The sequence below is a fragment of the Electrophorus electricus genome, chromosome 16, assembly GCF_013358815.1.
Source record: "Electrophorus electricus isolate fEleEle1 chromosome 16, fEleEle1.pri, whole genome shotgun sequence".
NCBI lineage: Eukaryota > Metazoa > Chordata > Actinopteri > Gymnotiformes > Gymnotidae > Electrophorus > Electrophorus electricus.
Window position 1 is genome coordinate 9,221,485 of NC_049550.1, and position 27,482 is coordinate 9,248,966.

The following is a 27,482-nucleotide window of genomic DNA, read 5'->3' on the forward strand; positions in this document are numbered from 1 at the left end:
CATTTAAGGAGGACTGGGCTCAGTATACAGAAAGGCTACATGAAATTATTTGGGTAAAATGCTGCCTGAAATATATATTTTGTTAGGAGCACCTTTTATTTTGAAAAAGAAGAGCCTTCCCTCTGGCCAGGTGGCACTATGTGCCACCGTTGGCAGTGGTGTGGGTATAGAGTAAATGCCTCTACTTGGCATTGTGCATAAGACACATCTGAATAATCTGAACCATGTTCAGCCTACGAGTTTTTAGGGCCAGCTTTATTGCAGGATGTCCTTAACACCAGTGTATTTGCATAACAGTACTGTTCTTCTGTCTCAGCATGATGCATGTGGCAAACTTAAACATACATTTGGTGCAAATACATGCATGTTGGGGCGCCTTATGTAAACTGGCACTATATATTTTATTTATATATATTTATATATATATATATATATATATATATATATATATATATATATATATATATATTTATATATATATTTATATATTTATATATATAAATAAAATGTGTGTGTGTGTGTGTGTATTTATATTAAAAATGAGTTGTTTCTCATTGTGATGTCAAAACTTGTTACAATGCTGGTGTCATGCCTTTCTCCCACACGTTTAAGTCTTTCTGCTTAAGTCGAAGCACCAGTGTTGTGGTAACAGTGTACTTAGGCTACTGGAACCCATTACCACGGCACACGTCTTCGCTAGGGACTGTAGATGTGTTGGAACTTCGCAGTAATATTCCTTGATTTATGATTATGTAGGCTTTATGCTTAAGGACCAAAGTAAGCACTAATGTCATGAGTGTTAATTTGAAAGACTGAATGATTTTATTGGTCAAAGCAGAGTTGTTGTTTTTTTCTCCTTAAATCAGATTATTTTGTGGGAGAGAGGGGAAAAATAGTTTTGGATCATGTCAGCAATATGTGTGATCGAGTTAGGGAATTTATTGTTGCTGCATATCATGGAATTTTCAAATGTGTTTTTATTAAAAATCTACAAGGACAACACATTTTACATTTTGAAACATGATATTGTGATTCAGTTGGTGATAGTGATTTAAATTAAAGACAAGTTGATCATAATTTACTGTAGCTAATCACTCATAACTGAATACTGTATAGTCTCATCTATTCCGATACTACTTCCATTTAATGAGAGTTGTCTTAAACTTTAAGCCTCCTGGGGAGACCTTGACTAGGGATAATGCACAATACTAAAAATGATTAGTTCCTGTAATAGTTTGCTCAGTTAAAACTAAGGCCAATACCTTTCTTCCTTAATTGTGCAACATTTAGATAGTCATTCATTCTATCAACTATCATTCTATCATCATTCCAGTATACGTGCGTACGTACTTCGCACACACAGCATTCAAACAAATATTGCGATCGTTTTGTGATCTAGGACCAATCGAGTGTGGTTAAAGCAAAAGCAAGATACACATATTTTATTTTATTTTGAACCAACGTGTAGTTATAGACAAAGCTCCACTGTGTTATTTGTATGTAACAAAGCTATATAAACAAAAAAGAATTGGGGGGGGGGGGGGCAAAAACTAAATAACCAGCTGGTTCCAGAAGCAGCCATTGCTTTGCACTGGAGGGCACTCATCACTCCCATGGCAGCAGGCCAATATCCACGCATCAAAACATAACAAATAACCTCTGCTACAAAAAAACAAAAACCTCATGAACCAGAACACAATTAACTTAAAATGAACAATTTTTAAAATTTTTATACCATTGTGGCATTAAGGTAGCAATTCCTCTCACATATAGTGAAGGTAAGCATGCTAATGGTATTTCAAATTCATAAAGCATAAAAACAAAACAAAAACCCCCCCACAATCCACACCTTTTGGAAGCACAGTATTTCTCTTGCTATGGCAATATATCCCATGTTCCTGGACACCTGTGTAACAAAACAAAAAAGGGCTTGTGAATAGCTCCTTAGCATCCTAACCACCAAAACAAGTGCTGGTGACCTTTAACACTCCTGCTTTACGTTCCACCAATGGCCCTTGCTTGCATAAACATTAATAAAGTCACAGCAAAATCCAAAACAAAAATCTAGGGTCCCCCCCCAAAATGCTTGTACAGTGCACTTTTAATCAGGTGGGTTTTGTAGGGGAGTGTTAGAGGAGGGGGAATAAACAGAAAACTGGCCTTCTTGAACCAGATGGGATAAGATACATTAGAAATGTTTTATGGACATAAAGGAGATTAAAGAAAAGTACCTTTATGAATACATACACTCAATGTGTTGCAGTAGCCAGTGATGCAGACCTACGTTTATCTACCTTCCAATCTTTTTTTGTTCACTGCTTAATATTTATGGGACTAAATTAGAAAGAAACATGAAGAGAAAGCATCTTCTGCATGGAAAGCACGACAAAGGTTTTCCCATCCCAAAGCTTTCCTTCCAGAAATCAAGTCTTCCTCAAAGTACCATCTCTTTTGTTGCAGCACTGGGATCGGCACACAAAATACTGGCTTTTTTTTAAATTTTTATATTTCTTTATTATTTTTTATTTTTTAGCAAAACAGTGAAATATAAATAGCCTAACATATTTTCAGAGTAGGAATAAGAGTCTGCTACACCTGAATGTGCTATAGTTTTAAGAAATGCTCTAAACTCACTCCTGTGCTCCTACCAACAAAGGTAAGAGGGTAACAGTTTCTCCAATAATTTTTTTTAAAATTTACTATATATAAAGAAACTAAAGTTCAAACTCTCTTAACACGCAAGGTTCTCCAACAAACAGATTCTCTTGTGTGTACATTCAAATTCTCTTACTTACACACCAACAGAACTGCTTTGGTATGGTATATGTATGTATATATATTTTTTAGATGTGTCGCATCAGGTTACAAAGGGACGACAGCAGCGACAACTAACTGATCGGCCCTAGACATAATACTGCGCTGTCGCTTCAGACTGAGGACTCAAACTACTTTTGCGAACACGCACGCACGTGCGCGCATGCACATCTATGCTTGCACACACAGAGCCTCTGGGTTGAAGGCAGCAGCTCAACTTGGTACCGACAAAAGTGGCCATGCCAATCAATCAGACAGCAAGCCCAGGCCGGTCAGGTCTTCAGGGATGGGAGCACACGTCAAGTGTTTAATGCGGCAGTCGCCATTGTTTACAGTAATGAGGTAGAGAGGCATCCTGAGGCCAGGAAGGATGTTTTCATATGCTCCCCAGTCAGAAAGGCCATAGGTGGTGTTTTAAGCATCCATCTCAAAAGAGCACACTAATTCAGCCACACAGATAGGCAGACAGACCTGCACACGTGTAACACTCACTCTCTTACACAAAACAGCCAGGCGGGTTGTCTGTCTGCCTGTCCGACATCCCTAGGCCTTTGTGAGCTGGTAGGCAGGGAAAACCATCGATATGGAGACTGCACAAGAAACACTGGATGTCTGAGGGCAAGCATCCTACAAAAAAAACTTGTCTAATGCCTTTCGAGTTCAATCAGACAGCCTGTCCCAACTCAGTACACATCACATATCAGAGGGTCTCTAAAAACTCAGCTTAACTCATTTTGTCTCATTATGTAGTAGTATTCAACACTGCCAACAATTTATCAATGCAAGTATGGGTTAATGACTTCTCCGTAACCTTTCTCCAGTTTGAGTCGACAGTACTTAGTTTGAATCGTTTCCATGTAGCTAATGCAGATAATAGCTTCCCTTTGGTGATCCTTAGTTTTGGTTATGCTACTGTTCACAATCGCTCAACCACAGACGAACCTTCAATATTTTCTGGCAGTTGTCTTGATATAGGGGCTCTGTGTTGGTGCTCAGGTGTTAGGGACATTGCCACAGAGAGGGGTTCCTTGTCCTCACTGGGAAGAGTGGGAGAGGCAGTCTCAAAAAAGAATGCCCTCCAAGTCTGGACCTGCTAAGCCACGGAATCAAGGGCAAATTAAAAGCAGGGTGTTAATAAAATGGATGCAGGAAAGTGAAAGAAAGTAGATTTTAAAAAGAAATTCTTTGAGCTTTTTGTAAATAGACATTTTGTAAATAAAGCATACAATTATATAAGCTTTGACAAAGGGGGAAAAAAAAAAAAAAAAAACTCTAGCCATTTTCATAAAAAAGCACTCCTTTCTGATTCATACCCTTTTAGTTTTTTTTTTTGTTTCATTTACTAAAATTAAATTTCCATTAGTATTCTCCATAAAGATATGATGCATTGCTTTCTCCGAATGTTATGATTCAGGTAGGGCATGAGAGAAGCTTAAAAGAGCTTTGGCAAAGCATGGGTGCGTGTGTGTGTGTTGAGCTGGGAGGCAGTAATGTCCCACTAGACTCTAAGGGGATGGGTCAGCAATCATAGGCTTGGGGACTAGGCGGTTTTTATTATTAAAAAACAAAAACCCCAGAAAAATCCTGTGCTTGTAAGCCAGCCACCAAGGCATCAGGGCTATAGCTTTGAGAGTGGGGCAGCAAATGTAGGCGGGGTTTGGGCAGGTCCGTGTCTTCACATGGACTCAAACTCGTCGATGCGCTGCTTCGTGTTGCCCTGGCGGATCTGTCGGAGGGTCTTGTACTTGTCTCGGCCAGCCCTGACGTTCTCTGCATGCAGCAGATCGTTTTGGGTCTTCTTGGTTTCGTCCCGGGCTTCGGCCAGCTCTGAGCTCAGCGCCTGGGAGGAGCACGCAGAAACCCGATGTTAAGCTTGCGTACAATGAAAGGACAACATAGGAATAACTGAAAAGTATGTCTTTTGGAGGAGGCAGAATGACCTCAGCTCTTCCACGCAATGGCAGACCCTTCCTCATAAGGTTGACCATTTGAATGGAACCATGTGAGATTCCTCTCCTCCACTAGAAAAATAACCCCTGACGAGCGCTTACAATAAGTTATGCTTTTCACTCAAATATCCGACTCCACTGGGTATATTAAAATGTTTCCATGGATCTCGATTATGAGACACCTCATAGTTGCACCAAAAGGCTTCCACTAATCTTTCTTAGAGTACATTTTATTTATTCATTCATTCATATACCCTCACCATTCCTGTCTGGAATTAAAAAAACACACCAAAATTCCATTAAATCCCAGAAATTCCAGGAACCTGGCCATGCTTCTTACGAAGTCCCATTTATAGGAGCAGCCTTTGTGCAGTTTGAGAAATGCTATGTGCCGTTCCTAAATGCCTCTTTAGGTTAATCAATATTTCTATTAAACCTCTTTTTCCTGTAAACACTCTTTCCATGCCCTCAGGCAGTTGGGAGGTGGACTCACCTGCAGCTGCTTCTTGACGCGCTCATTCTTCTGGGTCTCAGTGAGGCGCTCCTCCTCACTGCGCTGCAGTGCCACGCCCTCATTGGACAGCTCAGCACTGGCCTCCGCGCTGCTCTCATCCTGCTCATCATGATCATTCTCTGCCGAGCTGGCCGCCGGTACAGCTGTCGCCATCACCGTCTTCAGCTCCTCCTTGGTCTTCTCCAGGTCATCCTGGGCCGACAGAGCCTGGGGGGGGGGGGGGGGGGGGGAGACGAATGAGCAACACGTACTGTTTTTCCAGTTATTTCCCCATGAGAACTTCCTCTAAGCGTTAATGGGGAGCCCTGATGTCTAGCAGAGCTGTTTGATATGCTGTGCCACTGGACTGTGTATTGACCTGCTCCAGCGGGTTCTGCTGAGTGCACGGACGCCGCTGCGGAGGGGCCACTGACATGGACCCACTCCTCCACCCTGGTCTGGTCAACGGGGCCCTTGCCAAACTATATTCATCCGACCAGGGTAGGCAGAGGGGCATCAGACCGAAGGGCTCTGTGTGTGTGTGTGAGAGTTTTTACTTTGTGCTGCCACTCCGTGGCCTCCTCTTCCTTTTTCCTCTTGGCCTCCTCCAGAAGGGCGATTTTGGCGGTGAACTCTCCTAGTTCAGCAGCCTGCCAGGCAACAAAGCAGAGCTCTGACACCGAACCAGCCCACACGTGCAACACAAGCGTATGTGGAGAGGCACGCCGTTACCAGCTGTTCTTGGTTCTTCATCTGGTCGGCCGCCTGCTTGGCTAGGGTTGCTTTTGCCTCCTCAGCAGACCGCTTCTCTTGCTCCAGCCTCTCGGCCTCCTCCTTCGCCCTCTTCCTCTCCTGGTCCAGCTCCAGCGCCCGACGTGTCTGCTCCTCCAGCTCTGTGTGCGCACACACGCTCAAAACCCTCTGTATGTGCAAACCATGCAGCGTTTACTCAAATGCAGCACACTCCCTTGCTTTAGGCAGTCCACAAAGCTCAGGACAGCTCAGGGTAGTGTGTTAACCAGCATGCTTTCCCCTACTCATATATGGCTCAAAATCCACCAACAAGACAACGGCCCCCCATGGAGGAGGAGCAGATCTGGGTTACAGTGTGTTACTGGAAGATATGGGGCTGAACATGGGCTGGGCAGAGAATCAGTGGGAGGGGGCTGTTGAAGGTGGAGGGGCTTTAGAAGACGTTTCTGGTTATCTTTGAGTTTACCTTCCTCAAGAAGGCCGCTGCATGAAAGGTGAGATTCGAGACAGACATTCTTTGTGCCCTCAAGGTGTGTGTGCGGGGGTGTGTGTGTGTGTGTGCACGCACAGTGGATCTCACAAATCAAGTGAAAATACAAGCCTTTTAAGTACTCTAGTACAAGAGTAATGACTCTAATCAAGCAACATATTTAGGCTTAGAGGCACATTGGACCTGTTCACTGCATCAGTATATTAAGTAATTGATCTTGACCTTGAAGCCATTAGATCTTAGAGCCTTTAAGAAAGTGTGAACAGTGTGAATACGACTGCAGAATCACCCCGATATGGAGCTGAAATGGTCCCGTGTGTTTAGCCTGCTACAGCCCACGTACCTTTCTGTGCACGTATCGTCTGTTCTTCTATCTGTCGAAGACGCTCGATCAGTTCGTCCTTTTCCCGCTCTATCCGATCCTTCTCCTTCTCTGCCAGCTCTCGCTTCTTCTTCTCGTTTTCGAGTTGGGCCCTTAAAAGAAGCAGAAAAGGGGAAAAAGCAAAAAAGAAGTAGGTGGTGTGGTTAGACTGGCAAAACTGGGCTTTCCACACAAATCCCCCATTTTAGGAGCCTGCTGACGAGTTCAGATGCTGCTGATGTTTTGACAAAAGAAAGAAGTCAAACACTGCCCTCTAGGCTTAGCAAAATTACCCATTTTCCTGGCTTGTTTTAAGATGAGGGCTCTAAAGATCTCCTCCCCCCCCCCCCACTAATGTCAGAACTAAATCAAAATCAGTAGTGTCATTTTTTGAGTCATTTATCCAATTTAAAACTCATATTTCAGTCATACTTAAACATTTTTACTCAAGAAATGTACTATAAACAAATCATATGGATCAATAAAACCTTTTTACTAATATTGAAAGAGTGTGTGTGGGGGGGGGGAAGAAGGGCTCAACAGCAATGGTGGATAATGACTAATTTGTTTGTTCCAGCACATCTAAAGATGCCCCATTCTTCTGCCTGGGCTTCATCTGCCCCAGCAAGTGAAACACAAAGCATCCTGCACATTCTGGTGTTTCTCCTCCCTCGCCTGGACCTACCTCTCCATCTGTTTTTGGTGTTTCTCCTCCCTGGCTTGGGCCTTCATCTGCTGCACCTCGATGGTGTCGGGCTTCCTCCTTCTCATGTACAGCTCGTGGTTGCCCATGCACAGCGCCAGGATGCGCTTGTTAATCCGCAGCCGTGGCGCGTAGAACACGAAGTCCTGCAGCGCAACAATCATCTCATGTTAAAAAATAACTCGCCATCTTGGGGAGTTAAATAATGCTGAATTTATATATTTATGGTACATATCTGTAGCGTTATAGTGTATCGCCTGTAACAGGATATGGAAAACTAAAGTTAAAATCCTTGAGTACCATTTTGCTTATTAAATTATTTACATAAACTATTACATTCCACATCCTACAGTTCTGAATACGTACTGGTGCCTTCTTATCGATGGGCTTGATGACAAATTTCTTGTCGTTGAAAGAAATGTTACGGATCTCGCTCCAAGGGAAGCCAATCTTTGGTGTGAGTCTGCAGGAATCCAAGATGAGGGAGACTTTTGTCAAAATTTAACTGGCCCATGAAATAGTACATTCTGCCACACAAACAGCCGGCACCATCAGAGGGTGTCGGAGTGACATTCAGGCTGGTTTCTTACAGAATCAAAAGTAACCAGTTTAAGTCTGTAATCAACTACTAATCTGATCTGTAAGTAACTGTAAGGCTTAGGGATTCATACTTCTAATAATAATTATATATCTCTCTCTCTCTCTATATATCTATCTATCTATATCTATATCTATCTATATCTATATCTATATCTATATATCTATATCTATATCTATATATCTATATCTATATATCTATATCTATATCTATATATATCTATATATCTATATCTATCTATGTCTATATATCTATATCTATATATCTATATCTATATATCTATATATCTATATCTCTATATCTCTATATCTATATCTCTATATCTATATATCTATATATCTATATCTATATATCTATATCTATATATCTATATCTATCTATATATCTATATCTATCTATATATCTATATCTATCTATATATCTATATCTATCTATATATCTATATCTATCTATATATCTATATCTCTATATATCTATATCTCTATATATCTATATCTATCTCCCCATCCATCTTTCAGTCACTTCCAAATAAGATATAAAGGGCCAGAGTTGAAGGTTTATGTCCTAAAAACATACTGGTAAATACCCAAGACTTCTTCCACTCACACAGCTATTAATGTGAACTGAGAACATTTAAGCCATATTACATTAAAATTCACATTCATGTCATCACTATGTTAGTATCATACATATTATAAAAAAGAAACCAGCAGATCTCAGCTTGATGTGTTGACATCACTATATGTGCTGATGTCGGTACATTTTCAGGACATAACAGGTGAGCTCAATCATGCATGGCCCTCAAACTCCAAACGCAAGCAGAGGGCGCACACACACACACACACACACGTTACTGCCTACGCAGGAGGCTTCAAGCCAACACACATGCACAGTGACATACACGCACAAAGCTCCTGATGGACCTATCCATCTCCAGCCTCTCCAAAAATAACCCCGTGCCCTTTTCTGACACATCACGATGCGCATGTCTCTCCAACCTCCTTTATGGAAGAGGGCTCCCGTGATTAGTCCATGACTCCATGCAGCCTTTGAGGTGGCCACTTGTCCTTTTGCCAAAGATCACAAGCGTGTCAGATCGAGGTCACTAACTGGACCATAATACTGAAATGAGGTGTGGAGTTCAAAACTTCACACGCTGTCCCAGTTTAACACCAAGTTCCTCTCAAAGAACGCAGGTGCATCATGACAACGCCCTCACTCCAGCCACATGGGTAGGGTTGGGTGATGGAGATTCAGCAGAACTCTGATCTTCTGTTTCCTCTGATTAGTCCTCACCTCAACAATCACCAGCAACACAAAGCCAAGCCCCACCTCAAATACGAAAGCCTCAAAGGATTACAGGAAGCAACATAATCCACACTCAAAAGGTTAAAGGTGGTTTCTGCTGAAACGTTTGTGGTTTTAGCAGTATTGCCAAGTCTGTGGTTTGGGTTACTTTTAAAGGCGATTTGGGTTACTTTTAATGAAGGTAAACCATTTAAGCATTAATCATTTAAGCAATTTTTTGTGCATAACTCCATCAGAAATATTTTAAATCCAAGGACTTGGCAACTGTGACCATGACTACATCTGTGCTTCACAGGCTGAATAAAAGGTCATGAACCAAACTTGAACCATTTGATTATTCATTCTCGTACCAATTCCGAACGTTTGCCGGGTGTTCTGGGGAAGTTCCGCAGCTGTAAAACTCAACTCCGAAACTGTGTGGCTGGCACACATGACTCACTTGTCCTCGTGCTCGTAGATGTTGAGGCCCAGTGCATCCACTCCTAGCCACAGCTCTGTGCCCTTTTTGTTCTTGATCTCAAAGTAGTTCACGCCGTACATCTCCAGGTCCTGAGCTATCTTTAGGTACTCCATCATGGAGTCCTCTCTGGGAATAAGCAGCGAAGAGAGGTAGGGTCAGGACTGAACAAAAACAACAACCCAACATGGACTGGAAGCAGGAACGCTGGTATTAGCTAGTGTGGGATGGCTGTAAACAGTGTACCTGAGCATGCCTCTGTGCTCCTCGTGCCAGGTCTGGATCCTCTCTTCCCACTGCTCTTTAGTCAATTTGTGCTGCTCTAGAACTCTGAACACCACAACACATCACGTGTAAACAGAATCTGGGACTTATTTTTCTTTCCATTCATTAAAACCAACTTGGGACCTCCTGAATAATTTGAACCTATTGTACATCAACTACAAAAATTGATCAATTTTTCTTAATACCATATTAAGGTCACAGGTTTTAACTGGGCCGGAAATGGCCATATAAACTGTAGCGGCTCAGCCAGACCATCTTATCTGAGCTCAGGAGGAGCAAAGTTCTTCCCAGCCGTACATGTGGCCTTTCCAGTGAGATGAAGTACCACACAAGGTAATGTACTAAGTGACTACTGTAAGCCTGCCAAAACCCAGGGATGTCTAATTATAGCCCTCATGACCCACGGGGTTGTGTTTGGACACTCTACTGGAGCATGGGACTGAGGTCTGCTTCCAGGACTGAAGTCCTCATCACAGTAATAATACATTCACAATCCACTGCTATGCCTTCTGTCCTTAAACATCTCTCTAAGCAATGGGTCATTGAGCCATGTGACTGTGTGTAAGTAATGAATTCAGCATGGTAACTCAATAAGGACTGAAGGAATCCAATAAGATGGCACTAGTGACCTCTGTGGCAGCAGCCTGTCATTGGCCAGGTAGCCAGGCTTGTGGATTTCTTTGTTGTAGTCGGCATATTTGGCCTGGACAGAGTAAGACGCCAGCAGCACCGCTGTTTCCGGAGGGCAGTAATTCTCATCGTTCAAAATGGCCTCCTTCACCTGAGGAACAGGAGCAAACAAAGATCAGGACCCACACACAGCCCTGGGCAGCCTATGCTTCAACACCCTCAAGAGAGTATTCAAGAACTACATGCAATTTTTTATATTATGAAGCAAATCTTCTGTGGATGTAACCATCAGAATGTATTTGTGTATGTATACATTACACCCCCCCCCCCCCCCAAAAAAAAACCTCCCAAATCACCTGAAGGAAGAAAAGGCGCTGTGTTATGTCCTGGATTAGCTCTTCAGAAACATCCTCTGGGAAGAACTTTGCTCTGAATTTGAACTGCAGAGGGTTTTCCTTCTTTACATCTTGCTGAGTCACCTTAAAAAAGCAAAAACAGTCAGATCTCTCTCACACACACACACACACACACACACACACACACACACCCGTATACAGCTAACAATCATTCCAGTAAATTCCACTTCAAAGCAGAAATGCGGTTGCAACACCAGAATGCTAAGGAGAAATGTCTGTGTTTATTTAACCTCATCACTTGGCGGTAAATAAATAAAATAAATACCTATGCATATACATATACAACACTTCCACACAAAAATTGGCCATCCACAATAACTTCATTCATCTAGAATTCAGAGTATTGAGAAACATTTAGCCTTTCACTTCCGGGATGGCTGGAAAAGAGGAAAGTGGAGTATGGGCATCAGCTTTCTGACTGTTCAGAGTAATATTTACACATGAGGACCTCCAATTTTACACAGGAAATTTTACTAAAATTAATTAATTGGTTATATATCCATCATATGCATGTAGGTATTTATTTTATTTATTTGCTGGGTGACTAGAAGCTGTAACAGTATTTCACAGGTCACACTTGCGGAGGTCTAGGACGAGAGAAACAGACTTTACGCTAAAAAATAGTCTTTAAAGAACCAGGGAGCTAGTCTCCCCTAATTTTGCAGGTGTTTTTGCTGTACTTTATTATTATTATTATTATTATTATTATTATTATTATTAACAACAACAAAAACACAGACTAGAAACACTTGTATTGGTAGCCAACATACACATATAATGGACATGTATAATGAAATGAACAGAGATTAGTCTAAGCGCTCCTTTAAGCAGTGTGGGCTGAACATGACTTGAGCGGGTCCGTCTTCCCTGTGCGCGCGTCAGCTCTGCCTTCTGTGTACGGCCTCTTGCCTGAGACTGGCCTCACTACTTCCCACCAAGGCCACTTGTTACAGAAAACCTGCTGTGCATCACCGTCATGGTGACTTGTTTCAGTGTTTTCTGTTAAATGCTTTTCTCTCCACTGGCTTGTTCACATGTGATCTCTGAAGTAGGTACACACTATAACTCATGATTAAGGATTGAGCTTGTGTTAGCCAACACACAAACACCCCCCCGATAACCCCCCACCAGAAAGCATCTGGTTAGGAGGTTCCTTATCCTGCCACTTGGCACGCTGGAGCAGGAACCCTGTTAAACCACACATCTGAGGCTCTTGATAACCACAGGCAAATGGCAGCTGGCTGAGGGGAAGGGGGAGCTCACCTTCTTATTGAGCTTCAGCCACGTGCTGTAGCCTTTGCTGTCTGTGTACTGCAGGCCAAAAAACCAGACCTCACGTAGACCCACCGTCTTCACCACCTGGAGGTAGAGGGGGGCACACACGAACACCATCAAGTGAACATATGCAGGCGGGCAGAAGGACTTGGTCGTGGGCAACAAGGTTGTTTTAAGGAGTTAGGGTTAGGGGGTTAACCCCCCATAACCTGATCCTGTGCAAAAGTACACGACACAGATCAGATGATGTCTCTAACAACGTTTATAACACTACTGGACACTGCTTTCCTCCAACATAACTGGTTCCACAAAAAAAAACAAAAAACAAAAAAACACCCAACCCTTAAATTGCCAAAATGACAAGCATCCAGTTCATGATGAAAAAACAAACACACCAAAACTGGAACACTAAATTACAGTATAGTTTCTCTGCGGATAAACCACTGGAGAACACTAACCCACTAGATAATGCACTAAACACATTAGCAAGAAACTATTAACATGAGTCACACTAAGCAATCCTACAATGAATCAGGGAACACTTAATGTCTCAGATACTGGACCATGTCCCTAAGCAACTCAAAAGTAGGTCTCTACAGTAGTGCCAAAAATAACGCTTTGCAATTATATCAGTACATGTTGGAAAAGTAAATATATTAAGACACTGTTGAATGCTCGATGTGACAAAGTTAGAATAATCTGTGTTTATTTGTTCATTAGCATGTGCATGTGGTGATTCATCAACACACAAATAAATAAATTAATAATATTATTATTATTAATAATAATAATAATAATAATAATACTACGTGTTGGAAGGCTCAATTGCCCATTGCAACGTTTTCTGCCATCAATACTGCAAAAGCCAATATTTTGGTAGCGTTTACAAAACAAAATATTGTGCACCACCTTTAAAACTCAAGGGAGTCAGAGTGTCACACAGTTGTAGCTGTGGTTGATGAATAGGATGACTAGCCGTGTCTCTGGGATCTGTAAAGGTGAACGTGTGAATTAAGAGTGGCAGGATGAGGTCACTGTTAGAGTGAACAAACTCCATTTGAACACATGGCACTCCTTCACTCCCCTCCTGTGTTTTCCATCTCATCTTCTAATGTTCCACAGTCTCAGCAAATCCAACAGCAAGTATTGCCAGACCAAGGACCTACTAGTGTAATCTGACTGCTTCATTTGAGCATTTGTTGAGTTCAGACAGAATCTGGTGGACTGATATTAAAGGAACATGAACACTTTCCTACTAGGAACAGTGTCTACTTTGTAAGTAATGATGCTATATTTTAACAGCTATGCTATCGGAATATTGAAATGCGATCTTGCTGAGTTATACATTACGGGGATTTCTACAGTTGTGTTGACAATGAGGAAATAAAAATACTTCTTGTTGTCAATGGCATGACCCAAGTGATCCATCACCACTTCAACATTACAGGTCTCAGAAGATGTTAATCTCTCAGTATTTATTACTGATGGGATGGCTCATCAGCTGAAATGGCATAAAGGCTGGTGTCTTTAATTTAAAGTTTTAAGATTGAGAAAGAGACCGAGAGAGAATGAAATTGACTATTAGAGCTGACTCTTATTAAACATTGTTTATTGCTCATGTCAAACTCACAGGTAATAGGGCCTACTTTGCACCAAGCATGCCAAACAGGCCATTCAAGGACTGGGAAAGGCACCCTGATTCTCCTATCACTGTAGCACCAGCTGAGGCCTCAGGCAGAGGGACACTTTAAAAGCAGACTCAGAATTTGTTTTGTCCCAGCGGCAGAGCCCTGCCCTTTACGTTTTAATATGGCTCACAGGTGCAAACTGGTCTTGGATCGGGGTGAAACTGCACAGATCAGTGACTTTGATGCCCTGCAGCCATCCATGCTGCTCCATGGCAGCGCTGCTCGGGATGCGGAATGCTGGCCGGGGGAGGCAAGTTCAGTCAGCACGCTTTTAAAGGCGTGCCAGCGGCCGAGGAATGCTCCAGAACAATGCTTTGGCAAACGATACTTCTGCAAACCCTACAGACTCATCACAGTGAGACCAACAGTGACTGTCCTTGTGGCAACTGCTTAAAAACAAACAGACCTTTAACACTGCAGGAATGTCACTCACACACGAAAAACACAATCCAACAACTTTTACAGTTGCTTTATTCAATGGATGCTAGGAATCAAACTTTTCAAGAGTAGCTAAAGGCTACAGAAAGTCTCTCCAGAGAATAGTAGTTTGACCGACAGAGGTCCTTCAGTAAAAGTGTCTTCAGAGTTAATAGCAATGGAGCAAAAATACATCAATAGGTAATGGAATAAATAGATTTCTTTGAGAGAAGCTCCTTGGGCTAGAAGCTGCCTTTCTTGCTAATCCTAGACCAAATTCCTTTAAAGAAAATCCCAACTGAATGAAATAAATGAAAAATTGTCTCAGACAGGCTGAAAAAGGAACATTTCAACCACCATCTAACCATTAAAAAAAAACCCCACAAAGAACAGTATCTCTCTGACGACTATCAAATGAATATTTCAGCCATTGGCATTAATATTGCAGAAAGTGTCCATGTTGGCATTAGCACGGCAACTGGGGGGTGGCAGCCTGTAGCCTCAGCAGAGTTAGCAGTAAATCAGTATGCAGTGCACTCGCTGAGTGACCATACAAAGTGATATAGCAAAGCAGAACTGATTCGGGAACAGCTGGTCAACGCAGCCGAGGTCACTCATGTCTATATGCCAGTGGTGTCAGCAGAGCTAAGAAAGTCTCACCCCCGCCGCATCGTGTGAGGTGAGGTCATCAGCCAGTGACAAAGCAGTTCAGTTCTCGAGCAGTGGTTCTGTTGGGTGCTACTACAGTAAGGCACTGTCAAAAGCCCGTGTGGGGGCGTCAGGGTGGGGTGGAGGAGATGGCCTCTTCCTCTAATGGGGGGGGGGGGTGGTGGTGGTGGTTTGAAATCTGAACAAACTGAAGAAAAGCAAGCTTCCAGGCTTCCTGTTACCATATTTCAATAACTTCATATGATTAATTCTGTGCCACTGGAGACTTGTTTTCCCTTGATATGCTAATCACAAAAACATCCATTCCAGAGCTGATAGATTCACCCTTTATAAACTTCAGAATCATATCAAACTCATGTGGGTAAATATGTTAACAGAATAACCTGCTAGAAACGCTTTGAGGACATGATGTGTAGACCACCATTACAGGCTGGGGCTGCACCTACCTGGTCAAAAAGCTGTTTGCCTGTGGTATTGGGCTGGATGGCAAACTCCAGCTCCGCATCCATCGTGGTCACCCGTACATTGATCTGAAAAACAGAGAGGCAATTTCTTATGACTGCAGGAAGCTGGACAGGTTCAAATGGCCCTTGTATTTGTGCTTTTCCTTTCCATTCACTACAGCTCATACCCTGTGCATGCAATATTGTCAATTTGCACATATCTGACATGGAAACCAGAAGCTCATTAGTTCACAGTACACTTCCAACATGGGTCAGGCATCTGTGTAGTTCTGAGTTCCAACGACTTAAATTTCTGCACAGCTAAACATAGTTGTGCTTAGAGAATGATCTCATATTGTGGTGTTACTTTGAGAGACCATGTTCCCAATTCCAAAGATCAAAGTTACCTCGCTGCTCGGCAGGATGCAACTCGGAAAACGATGTTCACTGCGCCACGTGCACAGATGCAGTTCATTGAGAAACCCTCCCCCCAACACGTTCCACGACATCAATTTAACTACATCAGGTTTAGGAAATCTGTTTTCAATGAGTGAACAACAGTGGAAGCTGTGGCTGAGCCTCTGCAGTTTAATGGCTGTGCATTTCGAATGGCCCACATCTAAAAAGGTCTTGAGGGAGGACAAGGCAGTCTTTGTGATTCCCTTGTGCAGAACAGCCCCTGCTCAGCTGGGCCATTCTCTGGGCGGCGTCAGCTGAGATCAGCACTGAGCCACTGTGCTCATTCTTCTGTATGTGGAGTGAGTATGTGCACATGCACATGAGTGAAAAAAGAAAACAGTAAAAGTTAGCATGGTGGGCTAGTGGTCTAATATGAGAAATAAAAAGTGAAAGCAAGTGCGCGCACGCACACACACACACACACACACACACACTTTTCTGCTCTCTCAGCACTCTCAAACGGCAAATGTTCCAGTTGTCCGCAGACAGTATACCCTTCCCAGCTTGCCCTTTGCAGAGGTGTAGCAGATAATCGAGGTCTATGATTGGCTGAAGGCAGCTCCTTACTCTGGTGTACCTAACCGCATGCCTAAGAGTGGAGGGTTGGATCAGAAGACATTTTTAAATCCTTCCCATATAGACAGGCAGGCGCACGCGCGCGCGCACACACACACACACACACACACACACACACACACACACACACACACACACACACACACACACACACACACACACACACACACACACACACACACACACCTTTGGGCAATTCACTACACTTACTGACGGACAGTACGCATACATATTAAATTGCTATGTCTACTTATCACTCTCACTCGTGTGTGCTCATGTGCACACAGACACTCAAACACATGCAGATGCAGAGAAAGGTGATACAGGAGTCGTCCTGTTGGGGTCTAGTTACAGTTGAACTACTGTGCCTCAGTTTCTTGTGTCTACGTACAAGGCCTTCCTTTCTCCTCTTCACCCCCCCCCCCCCCCCAATCGCATCACTATTACGGTAATACTTCATAAACAGACAGAAAATCTGTCCATCCCTTTCTACTCCTCACTCCCGAATGGCTGTACATGTTTGCTTTGCCTGTTCAGCCATTTCTCTGTGTGTTTAACCTGTGGGTCCTCTTGTTCAGCAAGATGAGACACTGTAAGGATATTGGCATTACCGCCCTCACAGCCACTCCCTGTAGGACAAACACTTCCCACCTCACTCGTTTTCCCCTTTCACTTTCCCTCCACATCCATCTCAATCCCCCCCACCCACCCCCAAGATCCTGTTGTGGGCCAGGGCCCGCTCTCCACTGGCAGTTGTGGGCCATACCCCACAATCTATACCCTGCTCCAATGTTTGGATTCAACTGCCCATTTACCAGTTAGAGTTCAAATAACCAAGTACCTCATATAAAGGAGGTTAAAAAGGCTTCCAATATTTGTAAACACTTAAATGGCAATGAGCTGATGTGATTGAGCTTTTAAAATGCCCTAAACCAACCGGCAAATTGAGAAAGTCTCCATTCGTTTTCCACTACCACTTGACTGAGTTAGAGCTCAATTAGCCAAGCACTACAGCATACTGTAAAACACACAAGCAGCACACAAGTTTGAGAGGCTTTGGTCTGCCAAACATTCACATTTCTGCTTTACATTCAAGTTAGAGCTTCAATAAGAGCCATGTGAACAGTAAGCTGCAATCTGATACCGTGACACATGGTCTAGCACTGCCTCTGATTGCCTGTTACTCCACTGCAAAAAACCTTTGGAAATTCTCAGTTCGGTGAAGCGCTTCATGTACTCAGTAACAAATAGCAGTTGATTGCTGACCTTCAGACACAGTACATCTCTAAGCTACATCTGTTGAAACTACATAGCCATTATTATTTGTTATGTGTTGTAGTACTCGTCTTCCTCCTGACACACACACATTCAGCTTTAGAAATATTCCTCTAGAAGCATCCGTGTGTCCATGTCATGGCACAGAAGTGAAAGATTGATGTACTAATGAATTTTTGGAGCATTTTGACTTGAAGGCCAACTGCAATTTCACAACCTTTCAGTATGTTGACCAAAAAAAATGTAAAAAAAAAAATCACCAAACATGCATGTCTTGGCTTAACTGAACCATGTTAAGCTGACTTGACATGAAATGATCAGTGTTTTACACAGCGGTGACAGAACAGGGCCGACGAGCACTAGTGAAGTGACCTAAAGTGACCCAACTCTCCAGTAACATCCTAACCTTCTGCTACTAAATATTTCTCCCTTAGCGCAAGCTTCCTTAATGTCCACACACCCACACCGACGAGGGAAAGGGGGCAGACACAAAGGCAGCGACACATCGATGATTGTCGGAAGAGCTTAACTGTTGTTTTCCGAATCACTAACTGCTAGAGGCCGCCTCTTTGTGCCAGGACTGAAGCCAGCAGTCAGCTCCCGGCCGTGAAACGCTTGGCCTTTTGCATGGGGGGGGGGGGGGGGGTGTTCGGAAGGGCCTCCAAAATGTGGCTGACCCTCGAGTGGAGTGCCTGCCAAACAATCTTCCCCTCCACCCCCACCCAAGTGAGAGAGCTGGGGAGGTTGTTCTTAAAGAGGAAGCAGAAGAGGTGGGCGAGATGGGATAATTAAGGCCAATTCAGATTGTGTTACTTAGAACAAGGACTTACTAACACTGACAATATTTTCTCAATAGCCACGGTGCCCATTATGGTTACAGTTTTTATATAACTCTTGGCTATGTTTTCGCTCAGGTTGTGGGAAACAATTCGGATGATTAAATGAGATTAGCATGTACTTTTAATGTGTGTACGTGAGACGTATAAGGGCATTTTGCTTGGGGATCAGCAAAAAGTTCAACAGTGAAGACTGTCACAGGGATGCCACAGGGTTTATTGTATCCTCACTGTGTTCTTACCTTTCCACGGTATGATAACAGAAGGGGAAGGCAGAAACTTCTGGAACAGTCTGAGAAACATGGAAACTACAATGATCAGTTTTGATCAGTGAGTCATATCTGGTTATGAACACAGTGGAGGCTTTGTTGGCACTGAAGTGTTTTGCAACTTTGAGGAAGACAAATGAAAACGCTACTGCACAGCACTGCAGGACCTGGCCCAACACCTCGACATTAGCAAGTCATTTAACGGCAAAGCAGACAAGAAGAAAGTACCCTTTTGGTTGCCATCATGCACTGATGATTTACATTCAGCGCATATGGCAGATACCCATGTCCAGGGCCACCCACAGAATGTGCTTTGCAGTCTCTACCAAACAACCTCATCTATCCTCATGTATAGTTCAGTGTCAAATCAGGTTAAAGCCATGGCTTAAATTGGAAAGAAGACAGAACAGTTTCCCTGCAGAGCATCCTGCATAATGCTTTATATTCAAACAACAAAGCAAGCAGTCTAAACAACAAGGCTTGGGAGTTTGGACCGCAGGCTAAATATGGCCAACTAGCATCTGCAGCACAAATGGCCCAATAAGTCACACAATCGGAGCCAATTGAGGCAATTGTGGAGAGGCTGTGAGGCGTGCAGTGCGGGACCTGCTGCTGTCACAGGACCGTCTGTGTGTCGCTGCTCAGAGTCACAGGACACACGCGAGCTGCCGCCAAGTCCGGCAACTCGAAACCTTTAGCCAAGAGCTGCAGATAAGCGCTGGAGCTGGAGGCCTCGTCGGAGCAAAAAAAGGGCGAGAGTCAAAACATGGCCTTCGATTGAACTGTTTAAAAAGGCAAGTCTAGTGCACATTTGTCGCTATACGTCAAATGTTTTACTAATGCAACAACTTTAGCTGACGTGCATCTCTGGCACCAGAAAGGCTATAAAAGCTAATGCAAGATATGCTAGGAAAATGGTTTATGTCCCTCAAACATTTGCCAAGTTAGTCAATTACAGAACATTAGTGTTCCATATGTAGTACAATCTGCAATGAGCATGTATGCCAGCCAAGTCACTTAGACACTGTCAGACAAATGTGAGAAAAGGAGTGGTGTACACACACACACACACACACACACACACACACACACACACACACACACACACACACACACGTTTCTCTCCTGCAGTTCAGTGTGCTCGCACAGCCGCCCCCCCCCCCCATTCAGTTAAAAGTGCAGCTGCTTGTCAGTAAGCTGTTAACGGGGAAGCCACAGGTGGGGGCCTGCCTTCTCTGCCCTCCCACACAGAGCTGCTAAGCCCTCCCGCTGGGCATGAAGGCAACTGCTCATCCTCCCCCAGCTCGCTGTCTGCCCCATCGTGGCTGTGGAGAGTGGGTCAGGAGAGGCACTGCAAAAACACCCACTCCACACACCAGTTAGGGAGGTGGGAGGTTTCTGTCCTGATGGACCTAGGTTGAGGGACCTTCTCTTTGAAGAGATCTCTATTCTATAGCAGAAATCAGGTGGGTGAAATCAAGTGGAAATGACAGAGGGGGAATGAACAGAAAACGCATGCACCCATTCCTTCCACGGGATGTTTACCAAGATGGGGCCCTTATTCACAATGGCCAGCACAGGGCAAACAAAACCAGACAAGCATAGCTGCTGGTGGGGCATCCCCCTGTAATGTCCCCGGCGTCATATCTCCCCTGAAGAGGCAGAGGGATGGTGAGCTCACGCACTACCATTTAATGGTGTAAAGGTGCAACTGGTAAATTAGAGGGGAGGAAATCCACTCACTGGGGCTCAACACTGCTGATAGATACTACTGACAGCAGGCACAAGGTAGTTTGCAGTGCAGGCCTGAAAAGTGGATTTGCTTTTGTACAAATTTAACATTAGCCGCCAGATTTAAAATGGCACAAGAAATACATTTTTTTGGCAGTACTGCGTGTTAAAAATAAAAGTTTAAAAAAGACAAATTCAAATCTGTTTATTCAACTTTTGTAACCCACTACCGTGTCTGGTTGCGAAGCCATAGGGAGTGTGCCCATGGGTAAGAGAAGCAGTGTGGGGGAGATCATCTCCCCTGAAGGAGAGGGCGGAGTGACCATCGAATGTGCACGCTGCCGCTTTTCTGTCTTGCATTGCAGAGGTAGAGCAGCGCACTTTGTGAATGCAGCAGTCGAGCGCCGCTGCTGCTGCAGGCACCCCACCCCACCCCCCACCAGAGCCAGAGCGCCGCGCCAAAGTCCCATTGCTTTACGTGAAGTTGCCTGACTATTTCATTCATATCAGAGCAGGGTGGAGGAGATGAGGCGTGTTACGAGCGTAGCTGCAGTCAGGTGGAGATAACAGGCTGCCCACTCTTAACTCGACTGGGGCAAGACAAGCACTGCAGTGTCCGCGAGCAGCCTGGAACTTTCTGTGCGTGTGCAAGCTTGTGTGTGTTCAGGTTCAAAATTCACTGTGTAGGCATCAAATATTTGGTGAAAAACTAGATGAAAACACAGCAGTGTAATTAATATGCATGTCCACAAAACAACGCCCCCCCCCCCCCCCCCCCCCCCACAAGCCTGCAGAGTCTTTGTCCAGATTCAGCTTTAGTAACACTGCAGCTGGGATGAACCATCGTCATACAAATAATTATATGCCACTTATGGGGGGCAGCAAAGAGGATGAAAAATGAGGGAGTTGACCTGTTCAGCACCAGAACTGAAATGGCCAATGGCTTAATAAAAATTACAAATCTAAAACGACTCGTGGAAATTAGATGGGCTGTGTGTTATTCATGCTTTCACAGCTGTGTAGGGCTGTCATTAAGGCTTCTGTATAATCTAGTTTGCACTGTTTACTGGTTTGTTTGTTTTTTTAACGTATTGGGGTCATCATCAAGTGTCAGCGCTACCAAATCAAACATTGATAACAGTTGCCATTATCAAGAATATTATCTTAATATGTTGATCTTTTATGGCCAGTAATCTAAATTAAATAACCAGCGTAGCTACTCTGTTACTTCAAGCATCAGTATAAGTGAACGTCAACACATGGTCAGAGTCAACATGTGTCGAGGGCCTGGTTTCCTGATGATTTTTCCCCCGTTCAGACGAATCGAATTTCCAAATCCAAAAGGAGATGGCTAACAAAGAGAGAAGAGAAAAAAAAAAAAAAAAGAAAAAAAAAAAAGAAGCAGCAGCCAACCGTGGCGTAGACGTGACCTGAATGAGCGCAAGCGCCAGGAAAGCAGATGATGACATCTGTTTGCTGTCATCATCCGACATCGACACAGGACTTCCTTGCAGGAGTCTGAAACAGGAGTGTGTCTTTGCCGTGCTCCCTGCTGAGTCAGTGCTAGCAGCGCTTCAGCTAATGCAGTGTTAACGTGAAGCACTGCGGCCCGTGTCCGATACCGTCCCAAACGCATGCCAAAATCCTCTTCAGGTCATGCGCTGTGCTAATGGTATGAGTGCAACACTAATTACAGCACCTCCCACTAATAACATCCAGTTTAACTCCAAACACAGTCCGAAGGCATCAACTTTCTTAATCCTCAAAACCAGAATGTAGTTATAACTTAACATGAATAAGTTCACCTATAAAAATTTAACTCATAATTGTGCTGTAAATAATACCCAAAGGGACTAGAGGCAAGTTAATAAATACATAAACAAAAATATTTAGGTTTTGAAGCTGTTCCTTTACCCCTGCTCCATGTGCCAAACAGAGCCAATTATATTGTTTTATGTTTTAACGAACTCCTTATTTAAACCTGGGTCAAAAGGTGTTCCATGCAAAAACACAGTTCCTGAATCTGGCTAGCTAGTAAGAACCTTTTTGGCTCAGCACATGCTGTCAGTGTGAAATGTCACCCGTTTGTTTATTTTTTGCGGCACAGAGATTTATCTGACTGCTTTACAGTGTAGTACATCAGGGATTTCTTCACTAGATTAGTCCAGGTGACAATGAGCTTGACTAAGTGGGCATCCACAGACGGCGGTTCGATGATTCCCAATAACCAGGTGTGCACAAGAAGCACCCGACACCCACCGTCTCAGACTAGCCTACAAAAGACTTACTGGTTTTGGCATCCTGGCCTCCTCCCTTCTGACTTGTCCAGGGGAGATAAATAAAAAGAAAAGAGAAAGAAAGGGGAAAAAAAAGTGGGGGCTGGGGTGAGGGGATTTGCCCTCCGTCTCAGGACGGCTTGCGTCCGCCGGTGCAGGCCCTGAAACAGACAAAGCGAGAGTGAAGCACCTTATCTCCCTCTGTCAGACAAGGCCAGTCATCCACACACCCACACAAACAAGGACTGAAGGGAAGCTCTTATTTGCTCTCAACACCATGTGTTTTAGCAATAAAAGCAATCCAACAAGGCCTCTGACAGATTTTGTAATAATAATAATAATAATAATAATAATAATAATAAAGAAGAATAATAATAGTCAGTCATTTTAATCAGATCCAATTGAACAATCAAGCCTAGAAACAAGTGAAGATGAGACAGAATGATTGAAGGCAGCCTCTCTGCAGACCCGGCAGTGACACTGAACACTAGACTCAGGCTTCCAGTGAGTTTCAGAAAAAAAGTGTCTCCTTATTAATCGTGAATTAGAAGTCATCTTCAAAATACCACGCAGCACTTAAATGTGGTTATAGTATACAAGATCTCAATGTGAAAGAGACACAAAGTGTTACAAATTACCACAGAGGTTGTGCTGTATTTTGACATTACTGACAACGCAGTGAATGCAACTGGTCCAGCGCTTTCTGAAGACTTTTTACTCGCCAACTAAGTCATATCACCAAGTAGGATTTCTGGTCTTTCAGGAATATGACACGCTGATAGGTAACTCAGATTTCATACACAGATGATCACATTTCAGATGCATGTTTCCATGAGAAGTGGCCAAGGATGCTTAATTTTTCAGTTGATCCTGCATTTGTTAAAATTGCTGTACTCAAACAGGTGGAGCCTATAAAGTGCTGCTTTATAGGCACAGAGCCAAATTATGAGAAGCCGACTTTTAATATTCAAACTGAGATATATGGCATAGAGTACAACTCAATTGCATTGTTACACAAAACTAACTACCACCAGGGCACAGCGGCATGACAGTGGAGTTCAAGTGTATATAATTAATTAAAATATGCAGAATGTGTGGACAACCAAAACAGCAGAGCTCTGCAGAACAAGCCTAAACATACCGAGCTAGTGAATAAGTTTAAATCAATACAGATGAATGGGATCATCTCTGTATAGTTCACCATTTTCCTCTGGCAGTGGTACCGATTCTTGGACCTTGCGAACCCTGTTTCCACTAGTCAAGCCTGCTCAGTTTAGCTTAAACTAAACATCAAAGCCTTCATGAGTTGATGTCCAAGACGTGCCATCCCCAGTGCTGCTTCTGGAAACCACTATTTAATGGTGATCCCTCTGGCAATGAAATCTTCATAATACAGTGATATGTAGGCCATGTGTTACCTCAGACTCCTGTGTCATGTTGCACTGCAACCAAGTTGGGTGGTCCACAAACATTAGGATTCTTGAATGTGGGCACTTAATTACACTTTATTAGCACATAGCCATGGGGTGCCATAGTGCAGTTAAGATGCCTGCCTGGCTTTTTATTTTGTTATTCACAGTTGGGGCCAGAATAAGGTAAAGATTATTACACTCAGATGAGTGCAGCAAAAATTGCCATCCCACAATTACCATTGACAAAAACTGAAAAGCTATAATTAGGTAATTCAGTTAACATGAGATGAGCCACTTCCCATAATGCAGTTTTAAAAGACAGCATAGATGCATTAAAAAGGTGTCAATCTATAAAGTACTTTTTACATACATGTGCAAGCCATATTGCATGTTTTATAATAGCTAAGTAACGAAAAGAAGGCAAGCCATGGTAACTTAGTAAACCTGCTGACTCTGATTGCCATCGGCTTCTCATTCAAGTGTAGCTCTGCACACTGTGGCGGCAGCTCTTAAATGCCCGAATCTGCCTGAAAGTTTTAAAAGAGCAATGCAATTTTCATTCTGGTCATTCCCAATGCAGTAGGTAGAGAATTTCAACAATTTTGCCCATACCAGTTCTCATGATTTATATGCAAACAAATTACTGATTTGTGTCGCTGTGCTCCTTAGATGGGTAGAATTTTAACAGGTGTGCAAAAAATAATTTTCACTTCTAGCAGAAATCCAGCTAAACAAGTGAAATAAGTCAACTGAATGTTGCCAAACCACTGACTCTCCCATTAAACAGGATTATACCTTAGCAAGATATTGCATTTAAGTCAGTGCATTGTTCAACAGTAAATATGCAACAGGTCACAGAATGTTTCCCAACTGAATGTCACAGTAGCTTAATAATTTGTTAAGAAATCTTAGCATGGCAACAGGCTTAAGTATTAACAGAAGAAAGTTTGACACAAATACTGTCAAAATGTAGCCTTGTGCTTAAAAATACATCAATAAAATGCACAGTGTAGATGTAGCTAATGCTGTATTGCATGTTGTATATTAGGCTATTCATTAGAGCAATACTGCTATCGCATGATCCCAGTATAAAATTACACCATTTACTGATGACTTCCAAGTGAGTGTCCTTCAAATGTAAATAACATGCAGGCTAAATCTTAATCATCTCACAAATGTCCACCACTGTGTTTTCAACATATTGCAGTAACAATACACAGCAACATCATTTCAAACCAGTTTGCATGCATACTTGCCAGCCCTGAGGGCTCAGAAATTTGGATTTTCCATTTCTCAATTTTGGGGATTTATGTATGAAAATGACAGAATAATAAGACAACACATTTACACATTTTATACACACTGGCATTTATTACTTTAAAAAGCCACTGCTTTCTCAAGGTATTGTGGTCTTTCAGAGAAGCCACCCTCATTAAAAGTGCCATACAAGTGTATTGACTCAAAAAGCAAGTCAAAGGTATCTATAAAGCAGACTTTTATACATCAACAATACGCTATACATACGTTCAAATTTAAAACGTAAAGAAATATAGCCAAAGGGTAGCAAAAATATCTTCCACAAAAGAGTCGTAGGCGTGCACGAGCACTTCCTCTGCCCAACTGAGTGGTAGTTATTTGGTATCGTTATTGGACATTGACAAATCCAGCCTACAAACGATTTTGATTATACTTTGGTATCGTAGAGGTCGCCAATCGGAAATATCGATTTGGATTAGCCATCAAATAAAACAGCTTTGCGCTGATTTCAATCTAATTAAAACGCATCCATAAACACCCACGTACAGCCAGTGCCTGCAGCGCCAGTAAAGTTTGGACTGGAGTTCGGGTAACTTACAAAAATTACTACTTTGCTACTCACGCATTCGGAACTAGGCCACGTTGTTGCATTTGCCACACTAAATGGGTCGGAGGCCCATCAAAACAGTTAAGAACAGAAACGTAAAGGGAAAAAAAATGTTAAAAGATTGCCGTGAGATTAAGTAAATGAGGCCCACAGTCTTGCTAAATTAGCCATATAATTGCTAGGCGAGGCGACTAGCCTTAGCGCTCACAAATGAATAAAGTTATGACAGTAGTAATGCCAAAACCTCGCAGTTATGAACAGCTTCATTTTTATTAAATATGGGCCTTCATGTGCTTCTTGGAAAAACACTTTCAACGTGACTCGTTTTGATGCATTTTCCCCCCATCCACCGCAAGGATAACGTGCGCAAACGGGGTACGGTAGGCTAGTATAAACTCTCACCCATAAAGTGCCGCTTTAGGCTAGCCTCACTTACCGTTACATGTTCAGTACGCGCGGGTAATTATCCCATTCCAGAACTTTGGATAAAACCCCCCAAAGGCGGTAAAACGTTACAGAGTGGACCTCAAAAGATATGCAGAATGTAACTGGGGGCGTTTAAGAGAAAATAACAGCATGGAGAGAGCGCTTGGAACATACTATAAGCGTTGCAGCCGATAAAACTCACCTTGAAGAAGAACTGCGTCTTCTGAAACGAACGATAAATTTCTGAAGCTTCGAGGTCGAAACACACCACACAAGATATCTGGAAAGGTTGTTTAGGTTCCGCGACTAGCGGGCGTCCCGTTTTGCACACTATTCTACGACAATAAATAGAGGACCAGGCGTAGCCTGTAAAATCCGCTGAAAGGCGAGCACAGAGAAACTGAGACCGTCAATATGGCCGGCGTAAGAGAAGGCAGCATGAGGCGTGGTTCACTTGATAGATGAGCGGGGCTGAAGGGGAGGGCTGCTCCTCTCAGTTCTAGCAAACTCGCCAGTAACGCATGTCCCATTACCGCTACGTTCACTTTTAATATGCTCTTCTGGGGAGGTTTAGTTACCGTTACACATGTAACACAGTCAAACAAACTG

At 43.1% G+C, this 27,482-nt stretch overlaps 1 protein-coding gene across 3 annotated transcripts; it reads right to left on the reverse strand.

The window, feature by feature from the left end:
- Positions 1-957: 957 nt before the first annotated feature.
- Positions 958-27,307, reverse strand: LOC113580336 (radixin). Of its 3 annotated transcripts, XR_004776989.1 has the most exons (16): positions 27,076-27,307; positions 23,184-23,332; positions 15,753-15,836; positions 12,521-12,616; positions 11,198-11,320; positions 10,841-10,992; positions 10,173-10,256; positions 9,909-10,055; positions 7,930-8,026; positions 7,546-7,709; positions 6,843-6,973; positions 5,989-6,149; positions 5,814-5,906; positions 5,257-5,484; positions 3,757-4,654; positions 958-1,906 (listed from the first exon to the last, which is right to left on the reverse strand). XR_004776989.1 is itself a non-coding variant. In XM_027014821.2 (15 exons), exons 2-15 carry the CDS (start codon positions 23,193-23,195, stop codon positions 4,490-4,492), a joined length of 1,737 nt encoding a protein of 578 aa, XP_026870622.2. In that variant the 5' UTR covers positions 23,196-23,332; positions 27,076-27,307; the 3' UTR covers positions 958-4,489. The 3 variants fall into 3 exon arrangements, 2 of the variants coding, with proteins under 2 accessions (XP_026870622.2, XP_026870623.1); XM_027014821.2 differs by having other exon boundaries at positions 958-4,654; XM_027014822.2 differs by lacking the exons at positions 10,841-10,992; positions 11,198-11,320; positions 12,521-12,616; positions 23,184-23,332; positions 27,076-27,307 and having other exon boundaries at positions 958-4,654; positions 15,753-15,811.
- Between the last annotated feature and the right edge of the window lie 175 nt (positions 27,308-27,482).

Excerpts from the sequence above, each read along its gene's own strand:
- LOC113580336 (XM_027014821.2), bottom strand. Across the intron at positions 10,257-10,840 it reads GACAGGCTGCTGCCACAGAG|AGTTCTAGAGCAGCACAAAT; the intron begins GTCACTAGTGCC and ends TGTGGTGTTCAG. Across the intron at positions 8,027-9,908 it reads ATCTACGAGCACGAGGACAA|ACTCACACCAAAGATTGGCT; the intron begins GTGAGTCATGTG and ends GGATTCCTGCAG.